Genomic DNA, 27,505 nt, shown 5'->3' with positions numbered 1-27,505 from the left:
ATGTGTGGAATTATAGAGAGACAAATACTAGACTGGTATTATTGATGTGTGGAATTATATAGAGACAAATACTAGACTGGTATTATTGATGTGTGGAATTATATAGAGACAAATACTTGACTGGTATACATGTAGTGTGGAATTATATAGAGTCAAATACTTGACTGGTATACATGTAGTGTGGAATTATATAGAGTCAAATACTAGACTGGTATTATTGATGTGTGGAATTATATAGAGTCAAATACTAGACTGGTATTATTGATGTGTGGAATTATATAGAGTCAAATACTTGACTGGTATACATGTAGTGTGGAATTATATAGAGTCAAATACTTGACTGGTATACATGTAGTGTGGAATTATATAGAGTCAAATACTTGGCTGGTATACATGTAGTGTGGAATTATATAGAGACAAATACTTGACTGGTATACATGTAGTGTGGAATTATATAGAGACAAATACTTGACTGGTATACATGTAGTGTGGAATTATATAGAGTCAAATACTTGGCTGGTATACATGTAGTGTGGAATTATATAGAGTCAAATACTTGACTGGTATAGATGTAGTGTGGAATTATATAGAGTCAAATACTTGACTGGTATACATGTAGTGTGGAATTATATAGAGTCAAATACTTGACTGGTATACATGTAGTGTGGAATTATATAGAGTCAAATACTTGGCTGGTGTACATGTAGTGTGGAATTATATAGAGTCAAATACTTGGCTGGTGTACATGTAGTGTGGAATTATATAGAGTCAAATACTTGGCTGGTGTACATGTAGTGTGGAATTATATAGAGTCAAATACTTGGCTGGTGTACATGTAGTCACTAGTGTGGAGTTATATAGAGTCAAATACTTGGCTGGTGTACATGTAGTGTGGAATTATATAGAGTCAAATACTTGGCTGGTGTACATGTAGTGTGGAATTATATAGAGTCAAAAACTTGGCTGGTGTACATGTAGTGTGGAATTATATAGAATCAAATACTTGGCTGGTGTACATGTAGTGTGGAATTATATAGAGTCAAATACTTGGCTGGTATACATGCAGTGTGGAATTATATAGAGTCAAATACTTGGCTGGTATACATGCAGTGTGGAATTATATAGAGTCAAATACTTGGCTGGTATACATGCAGTGTGGAATTATATAGAGTCAAATACTTGGCTGGTATACATGTAGTGTGGAATTATATAGAGTCAAATACTTGGCTGGTATACATGTAGTGTGGAATTATATAGAGTCAAATACTTGGCTGGTGTACATGTAGTGTGGAATTATATAGAGTCAAATACTTGGCTGGTGTACTTGTAGTGTGGAATTATATAGAGTCAAATACTTGACTGGTATATATATAGCATTTAATTATTACAGATTATTGAAGATCATATGGTTTGAGCAATATTAAGAACATTTACAGATCTGGTTTGTTTTGTCTTATAATAATTATCTGAATTAAACCTCAGTCTGCCCTAAACATCTTGTTGTTTACAAACAATCAGATTAGTCTAATGCGTAGTATATAATATGTAGTGTACTACTAGTAGTCATTTTGTTTACACATTTTATATTTTCAAATAGAAGAATAAAACATTTTCATGTCTATTTGTCACGGCTTACATGTATTTCCACTGCTCTGCTAGATTCCTCGTACCACAGTGCTTTTTATGAATGTATATGCTTTGAATTCAGCTTCTGATCATAAGAAACTTGATCAATGCTTTTTTCAGAAAAATAATTTTGTTAGAAGGTATGCATTTAATAATGGAAAATTTTCAAAAATTATTAACTCCTAATTATGCACATTTTCATTTGTTAACTTATTAGATATTGCATACCCCCTAAAATATAAAGGCCTAAATAGCCAAAACATTGCAAGAATAAATGTTTTAATTTTGAAGTCGGACTTCTGCTATGATTATAGAAATTAATTAACTTCAGCTTTTATGTTTTACGGAAATTTCGTACAAATTAAATAATACCAATTTAGCCGACAGATTCATACAGTTAAAACTCCCATTCAACAATAATTTAGTTTTATAATATTTGTTTTATGATTATTGAATAATCTATCTATATTCATATATATAATCACCATTATTTGCAAGTATCTGGGTATATTTCAGGCCCCACAGCTGCCACAGCCAGTCCAGCCACGTAGAGGCCGTGGCAGATCCCCAGCCCCCCCGCCTACTCCTGTCTCCACCCCGGCCCCTGCAAAGACCAGTCACAACATGCTTCAGCTACCCTCACGAACACCAAAGGTACGACGGTTCCCTGCTTGTTATGGACAATCGTCAAATCAAAACAAACTAATCCATTGGACAAGCCATTTTTAAATTATAAAAAACTTACTTATTATCATTATTTATATACATTTGCCATATATCCTTTGTCTTCAATCTTCATTTCTGTTGTTTGCAGTCGCCATCCCAAACAGCTTTAGAAGACTACGAGAACCCACCCGATAAAGTGGAGAATGGTATTTCTTTTTATTAGTTCTTTTGTTTTTATATATTTCAAAGAAAACATCTTGCTGTGTTTTCATAGCATTGTTGTGGTTGTGATTCCAATAGTTCCATTGTTGGCCTTAAATAAAAAATATTTCTTTATATTTATTTTATTGACACGGTCTTCTTTTGCACCCCTAACCTGCCAAACACTTACTCCACCCCCCATCACTCAAGCTCAGTCTTAATTGGTTATTGAATATGGCCCCAGGGGTACTATCTCATGGCCTCTCAAAAAGTACACAGTATTGGTTCATGCCCAGTGATTTTATAATCTATCAGCTTTCATCACCATCAAGCTAAAATGAATTAGTATGAACTGACAACTATGAACTAACTTTTATTAATTGGCTGGTTATTCCCCTTGATTGGCTGGTTATTCCCTTTGATTGGCTGGTTATTTCCCTTGATTGGCTGGTTATTCCCCTTGATTGGCTTAAAAAATTGACAAGCAATGGCAAAGCTTTTAATGCTATGTCTGCTCAATTATTATTTTGTGATTTTCTTGTGATTTATTCAGGTTTAAATTGTTATATATTTCTAAGGTACTCGGAATTCATTAATGGATCCTCTGTATTTCCAGCCCAGAGAGACGTGCAGCGAGCTGTAGGAAATGTTATATCTCCCACCACAAATGGTAAACACACTGCTGTCTTTTGCATTGCAGAGTCTATACCTTAAGTGATCAGGGCAATGTTTCAAGAAGATTTCTTTGTTGTAAAACTAACACTGCTTAAGAGTGCTCAGTTAACCAATAATGTTGATAGAATCTATGCGAAAAATGTCCTTATGATACCATGATATTAAATATTCAACAAAATAACAAACATGAATATTCAAATACGGATTTTGACATTTATATACTAAACTTTGATCGAATATTAGCATCAGATATTTAACTCAAAAACTCTCATCCCAAATCAGATATGGGGAACTTGATATATTCATTGTACGTGTACTGGTATTTTACCTTTTCATTTTTTTTTTAACTTATTCCTTTTTAACCATTGCAGGTTATGTTGATAGGCCAAGGTCCCCACGGTCCCCACGCAGTACACGGGAGCTACCCCCTCGACCTAACGCTGCCTCCTCCTCAGGGGACCCAGACCCAGCCCCGTCAGGTAGGTTCTGGATATTTCGAGGGGTGTTAATATGTCCTGCATTTCATTGAGAGCGGAATGTGTTGGCTAAGTTGAACTTGGTGTTCAATTTAGGTCGAGGAAAAGAAATTTTGGAATTAAAATAAAATTGAGGTTGTTTAGGAAGCGCTGTGGTCAGAGCACTTATTTTCTGTCAAGGCAATCCAGTTTCAATTCCCGGCCTTGGCTCATGTGAGTTTGGCTGGTGGTCACCAAGCTGGACAAGTGGGCTTTTTCCGGGTTTTCTTCAGGTTCCCAGCTTTTCCTTACAATACAACATCAAACAGCGTGCCAACAAGAGTGACTAAGCATATGATAATAGATCTTTCTTGTCAATTGTTGTAAAATAAATAAAGTGTAAACTTCTTTTTATTTAAAGTACCTATTGTGATCAATCAAACCTCAAACTGAATTTATAGATAATGATAAGGGCATAATTAGTACCGTATATTAAAGATTTTTCTAGAAAGTACCGGTACAGCAAGAGAGTGAGAGTGGTGTAGTGATTAAGGTGTCTGCCTCTCACTAAGGAGAATGTGGGTTTGATCCACATCAGGCGAACTTTGTCATTGCATCTCAAAATGGACATCGTTACTGGTTCTACCCAAGAAATGAGCATGATGAGTACTATAAGCTATAGCTTAAGGCGCAATCAAACTGAGAAATTGGTATATACTAATTGTGGTTGTTTAAACAGCTTGTCTTTCTTCCTTTCCAGATGTGAATAGTTCAAAAGAACCTACAGAGGTGTGTATGATTTGCATGTTACCATGGTAACAATCTTGTGATGTATACTCAACACTAATTTATTGCACGTCATCCTTGACAACATAGTACAAAACAGTTACTTCACCCAAATCCTCATGATTGAAGTTTATATCTACCGGTATTATAATTATAGCATGTGAATTGTGGGGTTTTGGGGTCAAATAAATCACACTTTGGTAAAAGATTTTTGTAATTTTACAATTCTTTCTGTAATATACATTCACTGTAACAATAGCTTAAATAGGATTTTCTTAATGCAATCAAGTTACATGTATTCTGTAATTTTGATGCCAGTTGATATTTTAATGTAATTGTGGAAATTTAATCAGTAACAGAGCCAACATAAGCAAATAAGCTCTGTAGAGCTTTAGAGACCTATGAGCAGCATAACATTACAATATCTAGGACGTGACTGTTATGGTGCTTGCTTGCTGCTCAGTTTAGCTTTATTAGTACAGAAATAGAGTTCTAGCATATCATGACTTCTGTATCTACTCCAGGGTCAGCTACTGATGCAGAGATGGTACCATGGCTCAATTTCCCGGGACGAGGCTAAAAAGCAGCTGGCAGCTCATAGATTTGTAAGACAACATTGCCTTATATATCCTATAACTTTTATATCAGGGGTGATTAAAGTAGTAGAGCGCTAGTACAACATCAAAGCTTTTCTTACCTCAGTACTGTGCTTTCGGTTAAAAATAGAATAAATAAACCAATAACAAAAGAGCAAGAAACTGGTTGAGCCCGCCTCAAGAAAGGCTGGTTGAGCCCGCCTCAAGAAAGGCTGGTTGAACCCGCCTCAAGAAAGGCTGGTTGAGCCCGCCTCAAGAAAGGCTGGTTGAGCCCTCCTCAAGAAAGTCCACATTGATTTTAACAGTTCATTTTAGAGGTAGATTTTCTATGCAATAACCTGTTTTGAAAAAGCACCATCTGCGAGGCAATGAACTTGATTGCTAACAGCTTAAGCAACACATCCAAGTTTTTTTCGAGCCCACTTGTGTTGGGCAAGACATAAATGTCACAATGGCGGTTCCGTGTATGTTCATGTGTGCGTGCATGTGTCAGTCCATCCAGACTGATTTGTCTGGGCTTGTATCTTGACCTTGCAATATAGGATTTTGAAAAAAACTTGCCATGATGGTTCACCATGATGATGTGGCATGTCCGGCACAAGACTCAGGGGCGGTATTAATAAAACTTCTTAAGACCAGTCATTTCCTAACCAGGTCACGTTCCTAATTTTATTATCTCTTTAGTCATATGAAAACAAAAAAAAGAATTTCCAAAATACATCATATTCATTGACCTTATTGAAAAAAATATATTTTAATGTTAAAACACTTATACATTTCTTTAAATTTTACTATGATAGTTTTAAGAAATCAACGTAAGTTAGGAAATGACCTACCGGTAAGATGCTTTATGAATACGGCCGCAGGTCTATATCTCAAAGGTCATGCTTAGAGGTCAAAGGTTGAAATGAATCCTGTTCGGGCTGTATGTTGACCATGCATTGTAGGATTTTCAAAAAAACTTGCCATGAAGGTTCACCATGATAATGGTGGTGTGTTGCACACCAAACCCAGGTATGTAGGCAAAGGTCAAGGTTAGAGGTCGAAGGTCAAAATTATCCTTGTCAGGGCTGTATCTTGACTATGCATTATTTATATGACCTTTGTCGGAATGAACAACAACAATAAATACTTTTATTCATGTTATTTAATATCAAACTTATTCATCATTTTCGCCTTAGTATCTTTATGGTCCCCTTACTACTAATTATAGAATTGAAGGTAACCAGGATAAGCTCAAGGCCCAGGTAACCTTCTTATGTGGAATATAATGGCCGCATCACAGACCACCAGGATATGCTTGAGGCCCTGGTTGGCCTGAATGGGAAAATCCCTCCGGCCGAGGAGAGGTCAAACATGGTTGTTATAAGCTAATAACCCAATTGCATGGCAAACAGACTGCAAGTAGCAAAGCAAGGCAACTTTGAGGCAATCCTCCCGCAATACGCAATAGCAATACGCAACAGCCAGGTAATGCCAAAACACATGAGCAAGACCAAGGCATGACGCTATGTTATAACTGCAAGTAGTCTCACATTAGCTGTAGGATACGTCACCTAGGTGACCCAGCATACTAAGGAGACTAGACATTAACTGCAAATAACGTACGCGATAATTGATAATGCCTGACCTACCCTCGGCCATTGGAATTTTCCCGATAACCTATGCGACTTAAAAGAAATATTGCTATATTGGCTATTAAGTAACCATATCTAGGGGAACCATGGGAAACAACATAGATATTACCAAATGGCATGCCATAAAATGTTGGACTATTATTTGAAAACAATCCGTCCAATTGTCGCAATTAACACTGTTGATAATTAATTTGTGAAACAGTCATAACACTTCTTGATCTGGCACTCTGTACAGGCAGCTTGTTTTCATCACAGCTTCATTGGCTCTAAGTCTTTTGTTTTCTCTTTGGAGTATAACATCTGATGTTCAACAGCTCTAGTGCCTTGAGCGGTGACTTGGACTTGGTAGTATAAGTTTGGAATTGCAAGGGCTCAGCCACAAGTCACTGTAACATTAGAAAACACCAGCAGACACACAAAGCAATACAAAACACCAAAACTTAAAGTAATTGGAGGTAGACTTACATGTACAAGTGCTGTATAAGCCACATTAAATCCAGTAAATACCAGCGCATATGATTATTTTCCTGTGCACCAGGATTGCTAACTGCAGCCTAGGGTGTGGTAACAAGGGATGGGAGTGCGGGAAAATGTGTCTTTCTTCTTCAGTATCTTGTGCAAAGAGGAAGCATGTGATTTATTTTGACTGTGTCCCTGTCCTCACTATTTATATAATTGCCAAGCAGGGACACAGCCCCAAAGGGCATTTCCTGGGAAATTCCAAGCTAAAAATATAAGCCCCAAAGGGCATTTCCTGGGAAATTCCAAGCTAAAAATATAACAAAAAGAGATCACTGTGAAAGGGGAACTAATCCCTTTAAACTAAACTTTTGTTTACCATGAGTACTTTCCCATTTCCTCAAAGGCAAAAATAACTTGATTTATTTTTTGTAATGAAATAAATATTATTATAGGATTTTCAAAACCTTGCCTTGAAGGTTCATAATGATGAGGCAGCTTGTCACGCACAAGACCCAGGTCTGTACCTCTAAGGTCAAGGTCATGCTTAGAGTTCAAGAGGTTGCAAAGTATCTTGCAAGGGCTCAACATGTTGCCATTTGGCATCTAGTTATTAATTTGATGTTAATAAACAAATACTCAGATTAATCTTCTCACATCTATGCTAGAGAGCTAGAGTATACATTAAGTTCATGATGGGCCATCATAGTCAAACACTAGTAAGGAAAACAGAAAATTATTTGAATATATCAATGTATAGTTCTGGTACTATTTACATGTGAATAAATTTTATTCCTGTTACATAGTATTGAAACCATTCTCAATTTGAAAGAATTCTTAAAAATGGTATATGGTAGCTGACCCCTGAGTTCAATATCTTAAGACAAGTATGACAAGACAGTATAACTATAAGTATATTATTATGTACATTACTTTTATTTCAGAATGGCATGTACCTGATCCGCAGAAGCACTAAGAATCCCGACCAGCCATTCACCCTACAGATCTGGTATGGGGACTCCGACTATAACCTTCCCATAAAGAAATCCACAGAAGGGACATATGTTGTCGGGGGAAACAAACAGGTTGGAAGACCACTTGTTACAATATAAGCTTCAAATCTGTTAATATTTAATGTACTGAATTATTCAAAGGACCGATTTTTACTGCAGTTTTCCCTGTGCATACTGCCTATTCTAGCTATTATATATAGCAAAATTCAGTTCATGTTAAAATTGGTACTGTTTGATCTGATTTAATGAGCTGCTGGAGTGAACTTAAAGGGCTGAATAGGCTGGCTGTGGTTATCAAACATATCTTATAAATAGTATTTAAGGGTAATAAAGCATAAAACTTATGATGGTAATACAATATTAGTAAGAAGTATCTACTCAATCTAAAATATATCTGAATTTCTTAACTGCTTTAGAGTAAATATAGCTGTTTTTATGAAATTTAAAGATTAACATTTTGTTTTCAGATATTTAAATATGTGAATTTTGGATGCCTGGCTACCCCATGTTATTTTTGTATAGTTTAAAAAAGTTTTATGTGCAGCGAAAACAAATTAGAAACAAAAATGTACCTAATATTACAAACAAACTTTTCTGGCCTTGATAGACTGGCATAAGTTTAATTTCATCTCTGATTCCAGTTGAAATAAAGAACAAAATGTAAAAACTGCAATCTAAATATAACTAAAATATGTTTTTGGTCATTAAAATGTTTTTATATATTTAAATATCAACAATTTCAGCTGACACTGTTGTCTCAAATCCTGTTAGAAAAAAACAGCAGGTCACAAGTATATCCATTAAACTTCCAGAGATGTAACAATATCTTAAGTAAACAACAATGACGTTTACAACAGTGTTAACTTTAAAAAAAAATCTGAACAAACGGCCCATTGACAATGATCGTTAAAACATATACAGTACTTAATCCAAACTTATTTATCTCTTCCAGAAATTCAAGTCCTTGCTTGACATTGTGAACGGATTTAAGAAAAGTAAACTGGTGTTAAACAAGGCAGTCGAAACATCGCTGGAAAAGTCACTTCCCAAACAGAAATCCTAACAGAAGAGGGTAATTGCGCTGTATAATCAGTATGAGTTATTGTGAATCATCAGAGTCATCAATCACGCTGAGTGGAGGCTTGTCAGCGACATCATCAATGTATCTTCATGGATTGTGCTCCCATACTTGACATCTTTTTTATCTTCATTGATTGTGCTCTCATTTTCATATTAACAAGCATTTACATACAACATGTATCTTATAGGCCTTTAGCCTTTGCTAGACTTATTTACATTTCTTGTGCACCCCAGATGATGTCGGCCATGTTATTAAAGTATTAACGGATAAGAAATGTTCAAGGTCCATATGCATTGACACGTGTGTCACCTACACCAGATTTTGCCTGAACTTGTGCATATTGGTACCTGATCTGATGTACTAGAAACACATGTATAGAGACATTTTACAGTATTACATGATGCAGGAATACACAAGTTGACATGATAAAATGTATGTAACAATAATGAATCCATGGATGCATGGCATACTGCAGTCGCTGTTCAAACAGATGTATTAATATTAAGTTCAGTTGTCTTGAAAGAGTTATTTTATTTTTCAGCGTTGTAGTTGGACTATTTCAGAGAAATTTGACAAATAATGAGTGTAAATATAAACATTAAATAATTTAAATTGGGGTTCATTTGTGTATGAGAACATTTGGACAGTGCATGGGTAATCGTACACTGGCCAATTTTTTTCATACAAGAATGAACCGCCTTCCTAAAGTATCCAATGTTTATATATCTCAATCTTTAAATAATGACTTCCATTATGCAGTATATGAAAGTATTTGTAGTAATTGTTGTGGATATTTTGTCAGTAAAATAATATTCATGATTTGTAATGAACTTTTTGTTTGAAATATGTTAACTAGTGCCTTCCTATCCAATGTTTATATATTTCAATCTTTAAATAATGACTTCCAGTTATGCAGTATATGGTAGTATTTGTAGTAATTGTTGTGGATATTTTGTCAGTGAAATATAAATAAAGATTTGTGATGAACTTTTTGTTTGAGGTGTAAAGTGATGTAGTGCCTTTTACCTGTTGTACTTGACATTTTAGGGATGTTGCAAAACACTACATGTATGTGTCCATGTGGACCTATTTTTGTACCCTGAGACTGTCGTCCAGATGTGTCAATAATGTACTAGTTTATAATGACATCTACGCAAGCAAGAGGGAAATGATTTAACCTGGTACCAGCAAGCATACATGTACAAGTTTTAAACTGAACTGCAACTTTGACATGAAGTGTAGCTATAGGTTTAAGTTTCACAACCTCGAAATTGCCATTTATTATAAGCTTTTCTGCTTTATGAAGTTATTATTATAACCTTAGTGTTGTTGGCATTGCCGTACTGCAATAACTTATCTTGGTCATATTTCAAAAACTTTCAAGATATCCAAATGAAATGTAATACACCTGTTACACTTGACAAACTGTACAGGTGTTTCAAAGCTCATGATTCTGGCTAAAATAATCATTCTGTTATATGCCCCTTGACTTAGTAGAAGAAAAAACAGATGCTTGTGGTTGCATGGCTGTACATGTACCTAAATTATCACCCTACATGACATTAGGCAAGCCTTAACTGGGATTTCTATTTCGGATAAATCACACATTCACAAGCTACTGTCTGTTAGTGTACACCCAATTAGTATTTTGACGGCTACTGGTTTCATTTAGAACATTCCGTATTAAAAAGGTCATACTTTTGTTGTTTTTTTATACAGAAGAATAAGGTAAACCTTTCCTAAGAACATTTCCAAACTTTACTGTACAGATGATAAGGAAGATTATATATTATTTGCTTAGTTTACTAACTGTGATACTATTTGATAATTATGCAGCAATAAATGCTTTATAACATACCTGTATATCGGTCTGCTTGTAAAGTGTTTCAGCAGGTTTATACATTCCTTTCGACTTATCGAATTGTTTCAATTTCAAAGAATTTATGAATCTTGAATGAATTTTGACTTTTTTATATTCATTTTTAATTGCTTTATTGTTGCAAAGTGTATATATTTTGAATCTAATATGACTTTTGATGTATTTTCTTTATATTAATATTTTATTGCTTTATTGTTGCAAAGTATTTTATGAATTTGAAATATGATACTGCTAATTGCTTATTGTTTGAACTTCTGTTTTTGATACATATTTTAATAAAAAATGAAATTTGAAATGTATCTCATTAGTTTGATGTACTTTCCAATAAAGACCGCAAGAGAGAAACCAGCATGTAACTATGTATGTCAAGGTGTTTTCTGGCATATTGTTGAGTTCTTGAAATTATGTGTAGCCATGGCCCTACAATGGCTATGTAGAGTAATAACACATGCATATTTCATCAGTATGTCTGTCAACTCCTTGTCACAGCTATAACTATTTTTAAATTGGATTTTTATTAAACTTCACAGTAGTGATAGTAGAGCACCTTGGGAAAATGTGTTGCACGAAACATCCAAGCTCTTATCTGAAAGGTCAAGGTCACACTTGAGGTCAATGTTGACAAATTTTGTTTCAGTAATTATACTGTGATTTTGTTTTTGGAGTTTTATTCAAACTTGTCATAATTGGTTTGGGAAGATGTGCCAAGTGATAGGATTTCATTCATTGTTAGAATTGTAGAGAACCATGGGAAGATGTCCAGTTATGATGTTGATAGGATTTCATTTAAACTTCACAGAATTGTAGAGAACCAAGAGAAATTTTGTTAGGATAAATATATATATATATATGCCTCCCCTTGTAAGTACAGATTCCTTATTAGTGTTCTGTATCTCCGCAACAACTGTAATTATTCATTGGATATCAGTGAAACATAATTAAAGAACATCATTTGAAGATGAGTCACACAAACAATTCTACCTCTTAAAGCTGCACTTTCACAGATTGAACGATTTGATAACTTTTTTAGTTTTTGTCTTGGAACGAGCCAATATTTGCGAAAATCCATGGAAACCAGTGATACAAGACTGCTTACAAAAAATTAGATTGCAGATTTTTATATTTAAGTTCAAAAAATGATGTTTTATGCATTTTTCTTAAACTGTTAGTAACGGTTTAAGCCATAAAATATTAATTTTCGAACGGATATATGAAAATCTACGATCTGATTTTTTGTCAACCGTTTTATATCGATGGTTTGCAGATATTTACGCAAAAAATTGCCCTTTCTAAGACAAAAAATAAAAAAGTTTTAAAAATGGTATATCTGTGAGAGTGCAGCTTTAAGTCAAAAGTCAATGTCACACTTGGTTGCCCAATATAGATTTCATAGCAATTTTTATCTAAGCTATAGCTTTTTAAGTATGGGATTTAAAAAAAATCAAACTTTGCATTCATCATGTGAGCATTTGTCATGTTTATGTGACAGCTCTTGTTTATCAAAGATCAAGTCCAGGTTTGTCATAGTCTTCACACTGTCAGTCAACAGGATATACATGCATACATTCTATTCTTGGCACTAGCCTTGAATTAAAGACAATGAAATGAATAATGGTATATGATATACATGTTAAAGTATTATACCCATAGAAATTTGAAGCAAAAAAAATAATGAATCCTCCAAGAATAAGCCCAGCTGCCACCAAAATGTATAAACTTGTTAATGGATATATGGATTGAAGTCTTACACAGTCCTAGAAACACACATACATTTCATAAATATCAATAAATATTTAGGTCATGGCCTTCAGTTTTCAAGTCTTAAATTAACAAGAACTGTGAAGAAAGTTTTACCAACTTTATGCTTAGTCACTATACTTGGCACAATGTTACGCAGGAGTATGGTCTTGTGTTGTCGGGGGAAAAGATGTGTCTGGAGAAAACCAACTTTTCCGACTTGGTGACCACCAACCAAACTCCTGTAAGCACCGGTCCAACCAAACTCCTTTATGCACTGGTCCCCGGGTCGCCTTGGTGACCACCAACCAAACTCCTGTATGCATCGGTCCTCGGGTCGCCTTGGTGACCAGCAAGTGTGCTAACCACTCCACTAACTGTACAACCTTGCCTTGCAGGGAAGCAGTGTATCAAATTATTAAGCATTTCAGTATTGAGCATTCATAACATTTAGGTGTAATAATGAAGGTCATTTGAATTAATTAAGGAATGAATTGCGGGGTTGATGTCATTATCGGGGTATGAACGCAATTGGGCTGGTCAATGTGTGTGGAGTCTACGCGTACTTTGACCAGCCCAATTGCGGTAATATCCCGATAATGACAATCCCGCAATTCATTACTTACATTTACACCAATAGTTCCTTATTTCATTCAAGAATTGTTAAAAAATACTTCATTTTATTAAAGAAACCCTTTCATTAATCCTTTCTTACCCATTCTGTAAATAGAACGATCCGACTGTAACCGGAAACATTTTTTCAAATGACGTCACAATCACGTGGAAAAAGATCAACCACTTGAAATCACTTTCAAACGTACAATTAAAACACTTATGGCAACAAAACATTTAAAATATAATAAATTAACACTTTCTAAAATGTTGATTTATATTTTACGGGACCAGCTGACACAAAACAAACAATAACAAGATCAATAGTGTTCATTGTATATTATTATTATGCGATAAATTGCGATCCGAACATATCCGAAGATGTTGCGTTTAATGTAGCAATTGCCAAGAGGCAGCTCATTTAAGGAATGGAAGTTGAGGTGTAAATATTACTGGTATGAGCCCAACGACAGAAATAAAAGTGGTAGTGAAACACTGTAAAGTATACATACATGTAACAGTTGCAATTCGGTTTAAAGTTGTTTGCGAAATTTCCCTTTAATAATGTACTTGTTGACTTGGTGATACATGAATATATCCTTTTCCTCGTGCTATCACACTTGTTATTTTAAACCTGGATGACATTGTGCACACAATATAGCTGGCACTTACAAATACAGCACTTACACATAGATGTACAGGTGGTTTTTCACAACCGTCCTATTACGGTGAATAGATAAATAAAACATGAAAATCAATTTGAAAATATTTATTATGTACAAATTTGTTCAAATATTTATCACGACAATAATATTAATAATAATAGTTATATAGTATAGTAAGTGAAATAGAGATCGGATGTACGAAACTTTGGGTGTAAAACTATATCTGTTAAATGGATAACTCCACCAGTATGGAAAGAGTTGACATTAACATTTTTTATTCCCAATAATGTACATGTATGACTACTAATTTTGTTTTGGCTGTTTTTGATTTTTCATTGCTTTTGAAAAAAAAAAGATTTACACATTGAAAGCACAAAACGAACATTAAGATGCCAGAAAATAAATATTATAAAGCAGGCATATACAAAATATACATGTAACAATAACCCGACTTTTGCACAATTTTATCACATTTCTAACTAAGTGTGATTCTGAATTTGGCTTACAACGGATATGACCTGGGGCCGTATTTAATATCAATATCATGCGTGTATCGAATACAGCACCAGGTCATAAAACATGGGCAATACTGAAATATCTTCACAACCTTGCAGTCAAGCGACCTGAGCATTTATATGAGACCAAAAAAGTGTTTATTTCCAATTTCACTGCCTCCAAGTTAAAAGGAGAGAGATAATGATATTAGCTTTCAGCTACCTTCTCAATCCTAATGATGACACATTTGTATGTTTTTCAATGTATTTTCATGAAATAAATCATGTTTTAAATAAAATAGATGGTTGGGATTTATTAAAGTTAACTTCTAGAGTCTGTATATCATTGTCACACTTAAAACAGCGCTGGTCCAGATTAGCTTTAACTAGAGGGCTCCATAAAAAAATACATTAAGGCTTCTTTCCCAATCAAGAAAATACCGAAAAGATGTACATGTAAAAGGTGAAAACAATCACGTAAACATTTTTATTTAAATTGGGTCGGTGAAAAAAGAGGCAAAGTCAGGAGACTGGAAACAAACATTTTTTTGTTACCCCTGTTAACTGTTAACAATAAAAAACAATTACTTTCATTTAACATGTAATATCCAAGTAAAAATACACATTAATAGGAATAATGTCATGGTTTTACAGAACAAATTTGGCATTGAAAGTGGATAAACATACTGAGCTCGGCAGTGAAACTACCCTATGTCTGCATGCATGTCTCATGTAAGGTTAAAAAATAAGAACAAATAAAATAGCTGGGTATGTATAAAATGGTGGGATCACTGCGGTGGGTTAAAATGATGGCTAAATGCATAATGTAAGTAAACGTTAGTGAAGAGTATATACCATTTTAAAACAATGGCTCAACCCTGTGTTATATGTTATAAAGGAAAAAATATCTTGTATAGGGAAATGAATGTGATGACATGTATAATGATTGATTGTCTATGAAACATTGGCACTAGATGAAACTGTGGGATTTCTCATATTTTCAGCAAGCGCTATGAATAAGTGATGAATATATCTGACTTTGATGCAATCTGCAACAATTTTTTTTATTTTATTACGTATTCTCAGCTGTCCAACCAAAGATAACGCCTGTCCTCTATCAAAGCTGCTAGGTCCTTGTTATAGGTGCTGTAAAAGTCAGCAAGCAGTTGCCGTGTTTTGTTGTGCATGGCACCCAGCTCCTGGTCCTCAGGTTTTCGGATATTGGATTTTGGTGAACTGGAAATGAGCTTCTCCTTGTCTCGTGGAATTGGTCCTAAAATAAAGAAAAAAGATGTATTTGACGAGTTGGAAAAAACCCTCCTGAATCCAGCATGACGAGGGGCACACGCCAAAGCTCGTCTGTTGAACTTTAGTCGAGAAAGGGACTTCACATGACAATTATTTGACATATATGTTGTGGCAGCATGTGTACCAAGTTTCATTTTAATCCCTGGAACGCTCTTTGAGTCATGACCAAGGTTAAAATTTTGTAATCTGATGAAAGCATCACCAACAACACCGTCAAAGCTAAGACAATACCTCAGCTTTACTTTCTTTGAAAGCAGACAAAACTAACAAAATACCAGAAGGCACCATAGCACTTTAAATCTTTATGTCACCCTATGGTATTTACACCACATGATATAAGAGTTAACTACTCACGGATGCTTAGGAACTTATAGATCTGTTTCACATGATAGACTGGATCCTTTGTGTAGTCCTCTAAGCGCATGATGTAGAACTGTTGCCGTGGAAACAGTTTCAGCCAGTCTTGCATATACACGGAGTACATACCCACACGTAACCGTACCTATAATATCAACATCAAGATATCTGTAAATAAAGATATCTGTCCTAATTTTTAATAATTAAACATATATCGGTATTCATAAACTTTAGATTTAAGATGCCATTTTCTTCTTTTGACAAATTTCTAACAACTTCACAGATTCATCATGTTCCGGTAATTATATCTTTACAAAATTGAAATCTTCACAAACCAAACTGATCTCTTGATTTAGCTCCCATGATTTCAATATGCAAATTCAGTAAGGTACCTTAAACCAAAATACTGTGGAATTTATAAATGAATTAAGGGTTAACTCAAACCCTTAATTTGGTTTCTTTCATCAAAGATACTTACCCTGACTTGATTGGCTAAAGTGTTGTTATAGGCACACCGTCGCGTCCCGTACGTATGGACACAGGAGCTATACAGGCTGACAGCTTTACTGGCTGCCTCGTGAAAGTCGTCAGCCGACTTGTTCTTGGAATGGAAGTATAGGTAGTCAGAATACATCCTGAAAGAAGAATTGGACTTATAAACTTCTAAGTTTCAATGCCTGTTTAGTTCAGAGGACACGAAAGAGTTGTGGCACCACTCTAGATGTCATTCATAGCAGGTCTGGCAGCACTTTGGGTCCAAAATTACTCCTTTGTCGAATATCCCATCAACTGGTTGGGTAAAATTCCTCCTTTGACTTCAAAATTTTGTTTAAGTCACACTGGGGGATGTGATGGGGTCAAGCCATAAAGCAGCCGTTACAGGCCGTGGACAAAACTAACTAAAAAAGATTAAGAAAAAAGATATGAAATTTGAATCCTGCTGCCAGACACATTTCTTTATTCTTTTATTAATAAAAAACTTAATTTCATGCTGAACCTTCCATCCTTGAAACATGTTTTTTTCTTCAAAATTTTACTTTAACAAAGTTTCATCATTAATGTCTTCAAAACTGTAGCTAATTGGCCATTAAGTTACACCTACAAAATAAGAGCAGGAATCGATCGAGTAAAATTGCAAATAATAATCCCAGAGATATGTGGCCCTTACATCAAATACTGGATCACATGTTCATTTTAATTCCTTTATTGCATAGCTTTCTCCATTCCTTAAGGTAGCAAACCCCTAATGAAAACCTCCACTTGAAATTCTTTAATTTTAATGCTTTAGCCTATGTTGTTAAGCACAGGACTACAAATCTTTCATGGCAGCATTTCAAATCCATCTAGAAGCTTTTTTTCTTTTCATTTTTCATTAGCTAACATTTTTTTACACAACCTTATACAGTTTTTTTCGCTAAAAAGTAAATATTTTATTTTTTTTCACATAAATGTTAGCTTCTTTGATAATTTCTTACTTGCAGTTGCAGCTGAAATAGGTACATGTAGTTGGGAATTTTAAACCCTTATTTTTGGTAAACAAGACAGTAAAACAATCCAATTTTTTTACATAATGTTCCAAAAAGGTTAAAGTTTAGTTATTAATAAGGAACAGGTCAAGAGTATTGCTAGAACTTGTTGATTTTGCTTCTTAACATCAAGGTTTTGCCTTTTTATGCGTCAAAACAGTGTAAAATTGTAATACATTATGGCCATTTCAGTACAGTTTGATTATATTTGTTGATGATGTGATCAATATGTATTATTTCTGAAAGCATTTTTTTTTTTTACTCTGTTATCAAATTTTTACCAAAATGTTGAAAAATAAATGAATAATGGATTTTTCTTGTCTCTCGGGTGACGTCGTTTATATAAAAAATTCTGAAATGGGGGACAGAGTGATTCAAATTTAAATAAAATTGTTATATGATGGTAAATTTCTTTTAAATTTTGTTTTGAAACAAGGAAATGATACACATTAAGAAATTATCAAGCTAATCATAGTTTGAAATGATGCCCATTAGCGCTGTGCTACTTTAATGAAGACTTTCGTTCTAAATCACTTTAATTTGTTATTAAAACATTGATATTTTTTTTACCTTTCAACAGGATCTCTGACTATAAGTATGAGTTTCACATCTGGAATGAAATGTTGTATGTAGTGAGGTATGAGGTAGCGGGGCTCCGCAAGGCCCTTGTTCTCCGGGTACCGGGGCCACTCAAAATTGTCCCAGAATGTTGACACGCTTGCCTCTCCTGGAAAACAGAGATATGTTAAAATTATTTCATGACAAATACTATAAAAATAAATTGTAACAAGAGCGCCACTGAGCGAATGTCTATGCTTGTCTGTTCTTGTTTTTTTCAGTGAAAAAAAGGACATAACTCAATAGCTATTACAGTCAGTATTATTCATCTTGCTATATACATGTTCATGTGCATATGGTCTCTGGCAACATGTGTACCAAGTTTCATTTGAACCTTTTTTGAGTCATGGCCAAGGTTCACGTTTCTGCATAACAATGACACCAAGGCTATGACATCATCATCATCATCATCATCAAACTAGGATATTTTTAGTTTAAAAACGAAATCTAGGTAATAGGTCTAGGCATTTGTTTCTTTAATTCATCCCTGAACATATGTACATGAACCATTATAACACCAAACAACAAAGTCGAAATAATAAGGGCTAGAAAGATATATATTAACTTTTCTTGATAGTTTGAAGAAATAACGATGTAGTTATCCTATTTAACACTAGTGCATAATAAATGGAACATTAAATGACACAGACAGGCTCTAGTAAATTTAATGTCTGACATTTTGGTTCAGTAATAGCCATGATGAACTATAATGCCACTTTATTGTTAATGGCTTTGGCCTTTACTAAAGCATGTTTTCAGTATTAAAGATAATGTCCTGTAATCTCAGTACAAAAGTACATGCCTTAGTTGAGAACACCATTGAAAAAATTGTCATGCTTTCATCTCCATTTTCAGCAATTCAATAAACAAACATCAGTTCACTTATTTCTCATGAATATTGTGTTATGCTGTGTGATATGCTGCATGTTTGTGTTATGCTGTGTGTTATGCTGTGTGTTATACTGTGTGTGATGCTGTGTGTTATGCTGTGTGTTTGTGTCATGCTGTGTGTTATGCTGAGTGCTATGCTATGTGTTATACTGTGTGTTATACCGAGTGCTATGCTGTGTTACCTGTGTGTTATACTGTGTGTTATGCTGTGTGTTATGCTGCGTGTTATGCTGCGTGTTTGTGTTATGCTGTGTGTTATGCTGCATGTTTGTGTTATGCTGTGTGTTATGCTGTTTATAATGCTGCGTGTTTGTGTTATGCTGTGTGTTATGCTGCATGTTTGTGTTATGCTGTGTGTAATGCTGCGTGTCTGTGTTATACTGTGTGTTATGCTGCGTGTGTGTGTTATGTTGTGTGTTATGCTGTGTGTTTGTGTCATGCTGTGTGTTATGCTGTGTGTTATGATGTGTGTTATACTGTGTGTTATACTGTGTGCTATGCTGTGTGTTATGCTGTCTGTTATACTGTGTGTTATGCTGTGTGTTATGCTGTGTGTTATACTGTGTGTTATGCTGTGTGTTATGCTGTATGTTATGCTGTGTGTTATACTGTGTGTTATGCTGTGTGTTATACTGTGTGTTATGCTGTGTGTTATACTGTGTGTTATAATGTATGTAATGCTGTGAGTTATAATGTATGTAATGCTGTGTGTTATGCTCTGTGTTATACGGAGTGCTATACTGTGTGTTATGCTGTGTGTTATACTGTGTGTTATGTTGTGTGTTAAAATGTGTGTTATGCTCTGTGTTATACTGAGTGCTATGCTGTGTGTTATACTGAGTGCTATGCTCTGTTTTATACTGAGCGTTATGCTGTGTGTTATACTGAGTGCTATGCTCTGTTTTATACTGAGTGCTATGCTGTGTGTTATACTGAGGGCTATGCTCTGTTTTTTATACTGAGCATTATGCTGTGTGTTATACTGTGTGTTATGCTGTGTGTTATACTGAGTGCTATGCTCTGTATTATACTGAGTGCTATGCTCCGTGTTATACTGTGTGTTATACTGAGTGCTATGCTCTGTATTATACTGAGTGCTATGCTCCGTGTTATGCTGTGTGTTATACTGAGTGCTATGCTTTGTATTATACTGAGTGCTATGCTCTGTGTTATACGGAGTGCTATACTGTGTGTTATGCTGTGTGTTATACTGTGTGTTATGCTGTGTGTTAAACTGTGTGTTATGCTCTGTGTTATACTGAGTGCTATGCTGTGTGTTATACTGAGTGCTATGCTCTGTTTTATACTGAGCGTTATGCTGTGTGTTATACTGAGTGCTATGCTCTGTTTTATACTGAGTGCTATGCTGTGTGTTATACTGAGTGCTATGCTCTGTTTTATACTGAGTGCTATGCTCTGTTTTTTATACTGAGCGTTATGCTGTGTGTTATACTGTGTGTTATGCTGTGTGTTATACTGAGTGCTATGCTCTGTTTTATACTGAGCGTTATGCTGTGTGTTATACTGAGTGCTATGCTCTGTTTTATACTGAGTGCTATGCTGTGTGTTATACTGAGTGCTATGCTCTGTTTTATACTGAGTGCTATGCTCTGTTTTTTATACTGAGCGTTATGCTGTGTGTTATACTGTGTGTTATGCTGTGTGTTATACTGAGTGCTATGCTCTGTATTATACTGAGTGCTATGCTCCGTGTTATACTGTGTGTTATACTGAGTGCTATGCTCTGTATTATACTGAGTGCTATGCTCCGTGTTATGCTGTGTGTTATACTGAGTGCTATGCTTTGTATTATACGAGTGCTATGCTCTGTATTATACTGAGTGATATGCTGTGTGCTATGCTGTGTGTTATACTGTGTGTTATGTGTGTCCCATCCAGCCCCATTCCCATCCCTATCGTCTTATTCCACCCCGAGAATCCCACACCCATCCCAGCCCCCTCCCCCATCCCAAGCACCGTCCCATTCCTTACCAGTGACGATCTGGTCTAGGGGTTCCATTGCACCCTGAAGCGAGGCATTGTTAGCCCGGTCGAGGATGAGAGAGCCCGCCTCGTCAAACATGTCAACGTAGTCCTCGAGAGGGATTAACTTCCGGTACTGGAATCGCCGACCTGCAGGAGAAATTATTCAGTTAAGCCGTTGACATAATGAAAAAATAAAGAGTATCAGCTACAATTGTACAAGATTGATAAACCGCTGGTTATGGTTCCGTAGAATTGGTGTGAGGATTGAGTGCATGTGCATTACATCTGCATTACTGACGTCGAGGTTCGTGGATATCAACAGTTACCTTGTCTGCTCCTGGACCACCAGTGCAGTTCCTTGATAGGGGGCGTAACGATGTCCGGGTGCTTGGCAACCTTCCAAAACAGGTCCGTGCTCCCGCACTTCGGCTGACCAATGATTATGAAGTGCGGCAGACATCGTAGCCGCGTGGGCTTGACGTCATTAAGGTAGTACTGCTCCTCCCACTGTTCGCCCAGACGCTCGAGTGTGCGTTTAGCTGATGGAGAGAACGTGGCGAACGTGTTGTTTTCGTACGGGTCGGGCGTTCGTAGCGGCTCAAACCAACATGGGTTCTTGAAGCGGGGACTGAACTCCGGTCTATCCTAAAATCAAAATGTGTAATATGCATTTGAAATGTATTTAATTTACTGAAATAACAACCCCTTGTTTTCCATTATTGCTTACTATATTTTTTTATTGCTACAATATTATAAAGTCTTACATAAGAGTCATTATTACTGACAAAATGCACAAAATAACGCACAACAAATCCGCCAAATGGGCCAATGCATAATTATGACCAACGCCATACCATGTGCAGCAGGTCAAGCCGGGGATCATTCCAGTCGATGACCGCACTCACATCTGCGTCCCCGCTCTCATTTGCAGACAACCCAAACCCCGACCCGTCACCAGAAGACTTCAAGTCCATGTCGACCTCCTCCTGCCCCCAATCCAGAGATTCCGCCTCCTCATCTTCCTCATCAATTGCAGCCTCGTTGTCAACCCCGGTTGTCACGTGTTTATAAAATTCATTGTTATCGTCAGCTACGTTGGTTTCAGCCTGTAACCTTGACAACGTCTTAAGTACTCTCTGCGAACCAGTATGTTCCGAATTTATTTTGTTTTGAATAAGGACAATTGACGTCACATCGCTGACATCATTAATGTTATTATAGGAAAACAATATTCCAAATATCACAAATGCCGCTACAAATACTGACAGGAAGAGAACCCTAGCACCCGGTGTACGTATTTCAATCCTCTCTTGGAAGGGAAAACGCCATTTTAACACTGATCCATAAGTCATTTTAGAACGTCACCGCACATGACGTCTTTAAATCCCCTTGCACACGTTGTTAAATGAATGACGTCACCTTATTCAATTCAATCAAGCATGCGCGGTCTGTCCCTGGCTTCATCAATCTGAAAATGTATGCACAACATAGCACTTAATCTCTACCGAGTTTGTTTGTTCGTTCGACTCGAAGCAGAAACAAACACTAAATGGTTCCCAAAACGTGCCGTCGCCACACTGGCAGATAGATGCATTAGGGAAATTGTTTATCTAAAAAACTCCGCCTGCCAAAATAACTTTAATGCCAACAACAGCCGATAGTGGCGTGAAGATCGCGCGATTCGTAAATCACAATAATTGTGAGATCCTGTCTGCACTATATGCGATGATTGTCAGACGAAACAGTTTGTCTCCACTGTCATTTTTAAAAACAAAACAATCGTTTTTAAACATCGGCATAAGCTGTGAACTATATGTTATAGGTCTGTATCATTAAGATTTTAATTCATGTTATTTAAAGATGCACTATTACTCCCAAATAATATTTACCACAATTAATAATATTGTTTTAAAATTCCTAAAAGAATGAATAAACGTCGGTTCTTATGAAGGATACTGAGTTTAATTTGAGAGAAATGAGCATAAAACTTGGTATTTCCACCTCATGGGACTATAGTAGACCACAGTAAATCTTTTAGCGTTCACCAATCATTTAATATTTTTGCGTTTTCTGCTATTAAATACGCAGTTACACTCTTGTTATCAATAATTTATATTTTCCATAAATGCATTATTTAGTAAGTAGATAAAGCTTTATCAGTCAAATTTTATGTTTGTTTTACGTGTGAATGTATTGATTTTGAATAAGAGTGTCACTTTAACTGACTTAGAATACAACCTCATTGGCTGACAGATTGTCAACACAAAATCTGACGCAGGGATTGGTATCGAATGAGTGGAATTTGGAGGACCTACCAACAACCGGAAAGTTGAAAGTTTAAGTCTAGTACTTCGTGATTTCCTATCTGCAATTTCATTGGCTGTACACTTTGGCTGTATTCTAATGGTAAGTAGAGAAAATTAGATAATAATAATTGTAATAATATGCTTATTGTCGGAGCGAATATCTGAATAAAATGTCTAGCTTGAATTCGCGGGTCGCCAAATAACACAATTCAAAGGGACTCTTTTAATATCTATTCAACCATTTAATTACTTGTGAAGTGGGGGAAAATAATCAAGAATGGGAGATAGACGATTTAAACACTTTCACCCCCGAAACTCTTGTACAAATAAGGTTGGCCTTACGTCCTGAATAAACTGAACAAAGGGTCATTTTGTTCTAAAAGAGATAACCATCAAACTGATTTTGGCCACTAGCTGTACTTGTAAACAGTGTAAGGGCCTGATTGTTTTACTGCGGAGAAATGAAAGAGCCTGATTGTTTAATTCAGGCCAATGTTTTCACACAGGAAACAGACATCAAGAGTGTTTTGGGTCGTGGGAAGGTTAACATGCCGGTCTATAAGGAGCTCCAGATGACCTCATGGACGCAGACCAGGGTCGACAAGTGTATTTGTTATATACTAGTTTATCATAACAGAACATGTAGTGCTTGGAAATGACTTGTATTAGTACTTTAAAACACGAAAAATAAAGTATATTAAAAATACGATTGTTTTTTCCGACGACCCAAAAACTCTCTACATACTAGAACAAGGGATTTATTCCTGTATATTCAACTCTGGTCTTAAAATACAGTACTAGTATTCCTCGGGTAGTCATTGAGATATATTAATTACATGAACAGGCACCGTCAGAGCCATTGCCTGTGTGAGTAAGCGCATCATCCGTTAAGTCTGCGAGTTTTGCACTGAAGCACAACACTCCCTTCACACTATAAGACCTGGAATTTGAAACCGACCTTTGAAGATGCAGGAAATGTCGGAGCCATGGAATAAACACCTGCTCCACAGACTAGTGTACTAGATGATCCCGGTATGTCAACAAACCTTCATACCAGCATATCAACATTCTCGTGCACCAGAGCGATGATACTATGCGTACACCGCGTGAGATTCATCACGATTCATGTTATAGCAAACCTCCGATAAATGATTATCTACTGATAAGCACGTTAAACAACATATGCACCAAGATAATCGCTTAAAACGGATTAACGCCATACGTTTTGCACAAGTTAATGCATACTAGTAGTTCATACTTTGAAGTTTCTGAGATTTTGACTGGTAAATGATACCTTGGTTATTTATTCAAGATGAAGATATGAATATATAAAAACATACGCGTACTAATAAAACATCAATTGAACAATAATTTGACTGAAAAAAAGAGGTGGAACTGATTGATGTGGCACTAAAACCTTCAGGCATATGTTTTAACTCCAAATTATATGATTAATTTACGAGCTACGGTGCCCACATAAAAGCAGACAGGGAACCCTACCATGCCTGCTGGAACTTGGCGAGATGTTCCTGATCACTAATTTGTAAGATATTGTTTCCATGTCTGATTCCTTACTGTAAATAACATTTTGCCATTTGATATGGATATTTAAATAGAATGAAATCAAGCTTGATGATAAACTAAACTTTCAAGTTTTGAAATAACAGAAGGCTGAATATGACCGGGGTCTGAACTCGACGTATGTAGTTCAATTACGATTCAGGGTAAGAGCCTGAATGAATTAGAATAAATATACGTCCACGTATTACATACGGATGTAATCTTCGTGTTGCCTGTCCCTGTTGTTGTTGTTGATGATGATGATGTTGTTGTTATATTGCTTTGTTCTGTTGTTTAAAACGCTATTCAACGGTTTTGGTGGTTATGGTGGTGCTGTTGTTCTTAACTTAAAATATATCGTTTTAACCCTCATAACTTGATGTTTTGAAAAAAATGTCTTGTAAATACTGAAAATAACTAGCGTATACTAAGTTCTATAAAAGCGTGCATTCGATTGATAATAACATAATCTAATTCTTAGTACGTACGCCAACTGGCTTGGATTAACGCTACAGTACTGTAGACATTGTTGTAAAATAAATCGGCACCGAAAACTGACCTATCTAACATCGAAACATACAGATCAGATTACAGACTGAGAGACTTGAAAAAAATATTTAAAATAATTTATAAATATTTTGAGTATACGAGTGAGAGCGCGCAAGCTATTTTCATTCAAAATCAGAAGCTCATCTTACACGTGAATAATAGCCATCTCCAAACGGCCAGTCAATGTTTACCTGTACTTTACCTGCATACCTGCATACCATGACTGTTTATAAACATGTGTGCATGTTATATACATGTAAATAATACCAGTACCCGATACACAATACGAACATGTATGTTTCGTATTGTTTTAAAACGATTTTACAAATATACTAGCTGTGGTTCTTGAAATACAATAAATGAAAACAAACATTACCGACTGGATTTATAATTCCACAATCCTGCACATTGTATTTTAACAGCTAATGCACACGGACTAAATAAACCTGTGTTTGTTTATCTTTACGAAGGAGTGTGTATGCGGTGTATAGTGTTATTGGGTTATCTCTCTTGTTGAAACAGTGTATACATGAATGTGGTGCGACGCCGCATGATTTCCAATATCGATTTCTCATGTTTAGCAAATATTTTATCAACAATCTTTCAAGAACCAGACATTGGTGCATTTGAAAATTACGTGATGAGAGAATATATATTTATACTAAATTTGAGATAGCGTCACCGTGCGCTCATGCGTTTTGTATTAAAATGTTTTTAGTGAGAGCAATATATATGAATTATAGTACCATGTCTAACGGAGTAAACCGGCTCATATATCAGCTCCCGATGTTCCTAAAATTGCTTGAAATTCAAAACAGAAGTTTCGTCTCGTTTCTGGGTTTTCAGCCAGTCGGACTTGTCTTTAGTCTTGCCTGAGCCTGGGTTGGCAGATAGCTTACATAAGAGAAATTTCCTGACCGGGGCTGGTCGCAACCATCTTAGTGTATATAGACGACCAAGAGAAATGGGGAGAATGACCACCATTTTATGCACGATAGATAGGGCACAAAATGGGCCCATAAAATGAAACCTTCGAATATTGTAACGCCTATAAGACCATAGTTACAGTGGTTACGCTGGCTTATTGTAAGGCGTGTATGCTGAAAATTGTGTTACAACCGGTTACATCGAAGATTTTCGAAGTTCAACTACAAAAAATCGAGTTTTCAGGTCGACATATGATTAGAGTTATGCGGTTGCATTAGTTACAATGAGTTACATCAAAGTTTTTGAAAAGTTTGAAAAAGTGTTTTTTTTCTATCTCAAATAGCGGGTTACGCGGTTACATTGGTTACAACTGGTTACATCGGTTACATCGAAAATTTTCATCAAAGATCGAGTTTTCAGTTCGACATATGATCAGAGTTATGCAGTTACATTAGTTACAATGAGTAACAGCAAAGTTTTTGAAAAGTTTGAAAAAGTTTTTTTTCTATCTCAAATAGCGGGTTACGCGGTTACATTGGTTACAACTGGTTACATCGGTTACATCGAAAATTTTCATAAAAAATCGATTTTTCAGGTCAACATATGATCAGAGTTATGCAGTTACATTAGTTACAATGAGTTACAGCAAAGTTTCTGAAAAGTTTGAAAAAGAGTTTTTTTCTATCCCAAATAGCGGGTTACGCGGTTACATTGGTTACAACCGGTTACATCGGTTACATCGAAAATTTTCATCAAAAATCGAGTTTTAAGGTCGACATATGATCAGAGTTATGCAGTTACATTAGTTACAATGAGTTACAGCAAAGTTTTTGAAAAGTTTGAAAAAGTGTTTTTTTCTATCTGAAATAGCGGGTTACGCGGTTACATTGGTTAC

The 27,505-nt window shown here is 35.7% G+C and overlaps 2 protein-coding genes across 11 annotated transcripts in view; one reads left to right on the top strand and one right to left on the bottom strand.

Annotated features, from left to right (window-relative positions):
• LOC128211079 (uncharacterized) overlaps window positions 1-11,363 on the top strand; it is a 65,779-nt gene extending 54,416 nt beyond the window's left edge. For all 9 annotated transcript variants that reach the window (XM_052915490.1, XM_052915491.1, XM_052915489.1 and 6 more), the window contains 8 exons: window positions 2,143-2,280; window positions 2,441-2,498; window positions 3,110-3,163; window positions 3,540-3,647; window positions 4,384-4,412; window positions 4,934-5,014; window positions 8,046-8,186; window positions 9,067-11,363. In XM_052915490.1, the coding sequence (XP_052771450.1) occupies window positions 2,143-2,280; window positions 2,441-2,498; window positions 3,110-3,163; window positions 3,540-3,647; window positions 4,384-4,412; window positions 4,934-5,014; window positions 8,046-8,186; window positions 9,067-9,177 (720 nt within the window). In that variant the 3' untranslated portion in view covers window positions 9,178-11,363. The remainder of the gene's footprint in view (window positions 1-2,142; window positions 2,281-2,440; window positions 2,499-3,109; window positions 3,164-3,539; window positions 3,648-4,383; window positions 4,413-4,933; window positions 5,015-8,045; window positions 8,187-9,066) is intronic.
• Window positions 11,364-14,177: 2,814 nt separating this feature from the next.
• Window positions 14,178-26,166, bottom strand: LOC128212313 (carbohydrate sulfotransferase 15-like). Of its 2 annotated transcripts, none has more exons than XM_052917707.1 (8): window positions 26,060-26,166; window positions 22,123-22,736; window positions 21,595-21,913; window positions 21,275-21,415; window positions 18,344-18,500; window positions 16,726-16,882; window positions 16,245-16,392; window positions 14,178-15,855 (listed from the first exon to the last, which is right to left on the bottom strand). In XM_052917707.1, exons 2-8 carry the CDS (start codon window positions 22,618-22,620, stop codon window positions 15,665-15,667), a joined length of 1,611 nt encoding a protein of 536 aa, XP_052773667.1. In that variant the 5' UTR covers window positions 22,621-22,736; window positions 26,060-26,166; the 3' UTR covers window positions 14,178-15,664. The 2 variants fall into 2 exon arrangements, with proteins under 2 accessions (XP_052773667.1, XP_052773668.1); XM_052917708.1 differs by having other exon boundaries at window positions 26,055-26,145.
• Window positions 26,167-27,505: the final 1,339 nt, after the last annotated feature.

This window comes from Mya arenaria, chromosome 12, assembly GCF_026914265.1.
Source record: "Mya arenaria isolate MELC-2E11 chromosome 12, ASM2691426v1".
Classification (NCBI taxonomy): Eukaryota; Metazoa; Mollusca; class Bivalvia; order Myida; family Myidae; genus Mya; species Mya arenaria.
This window is presented reverse-complemented; position numbering and strand designations above follow the sequence as displayed.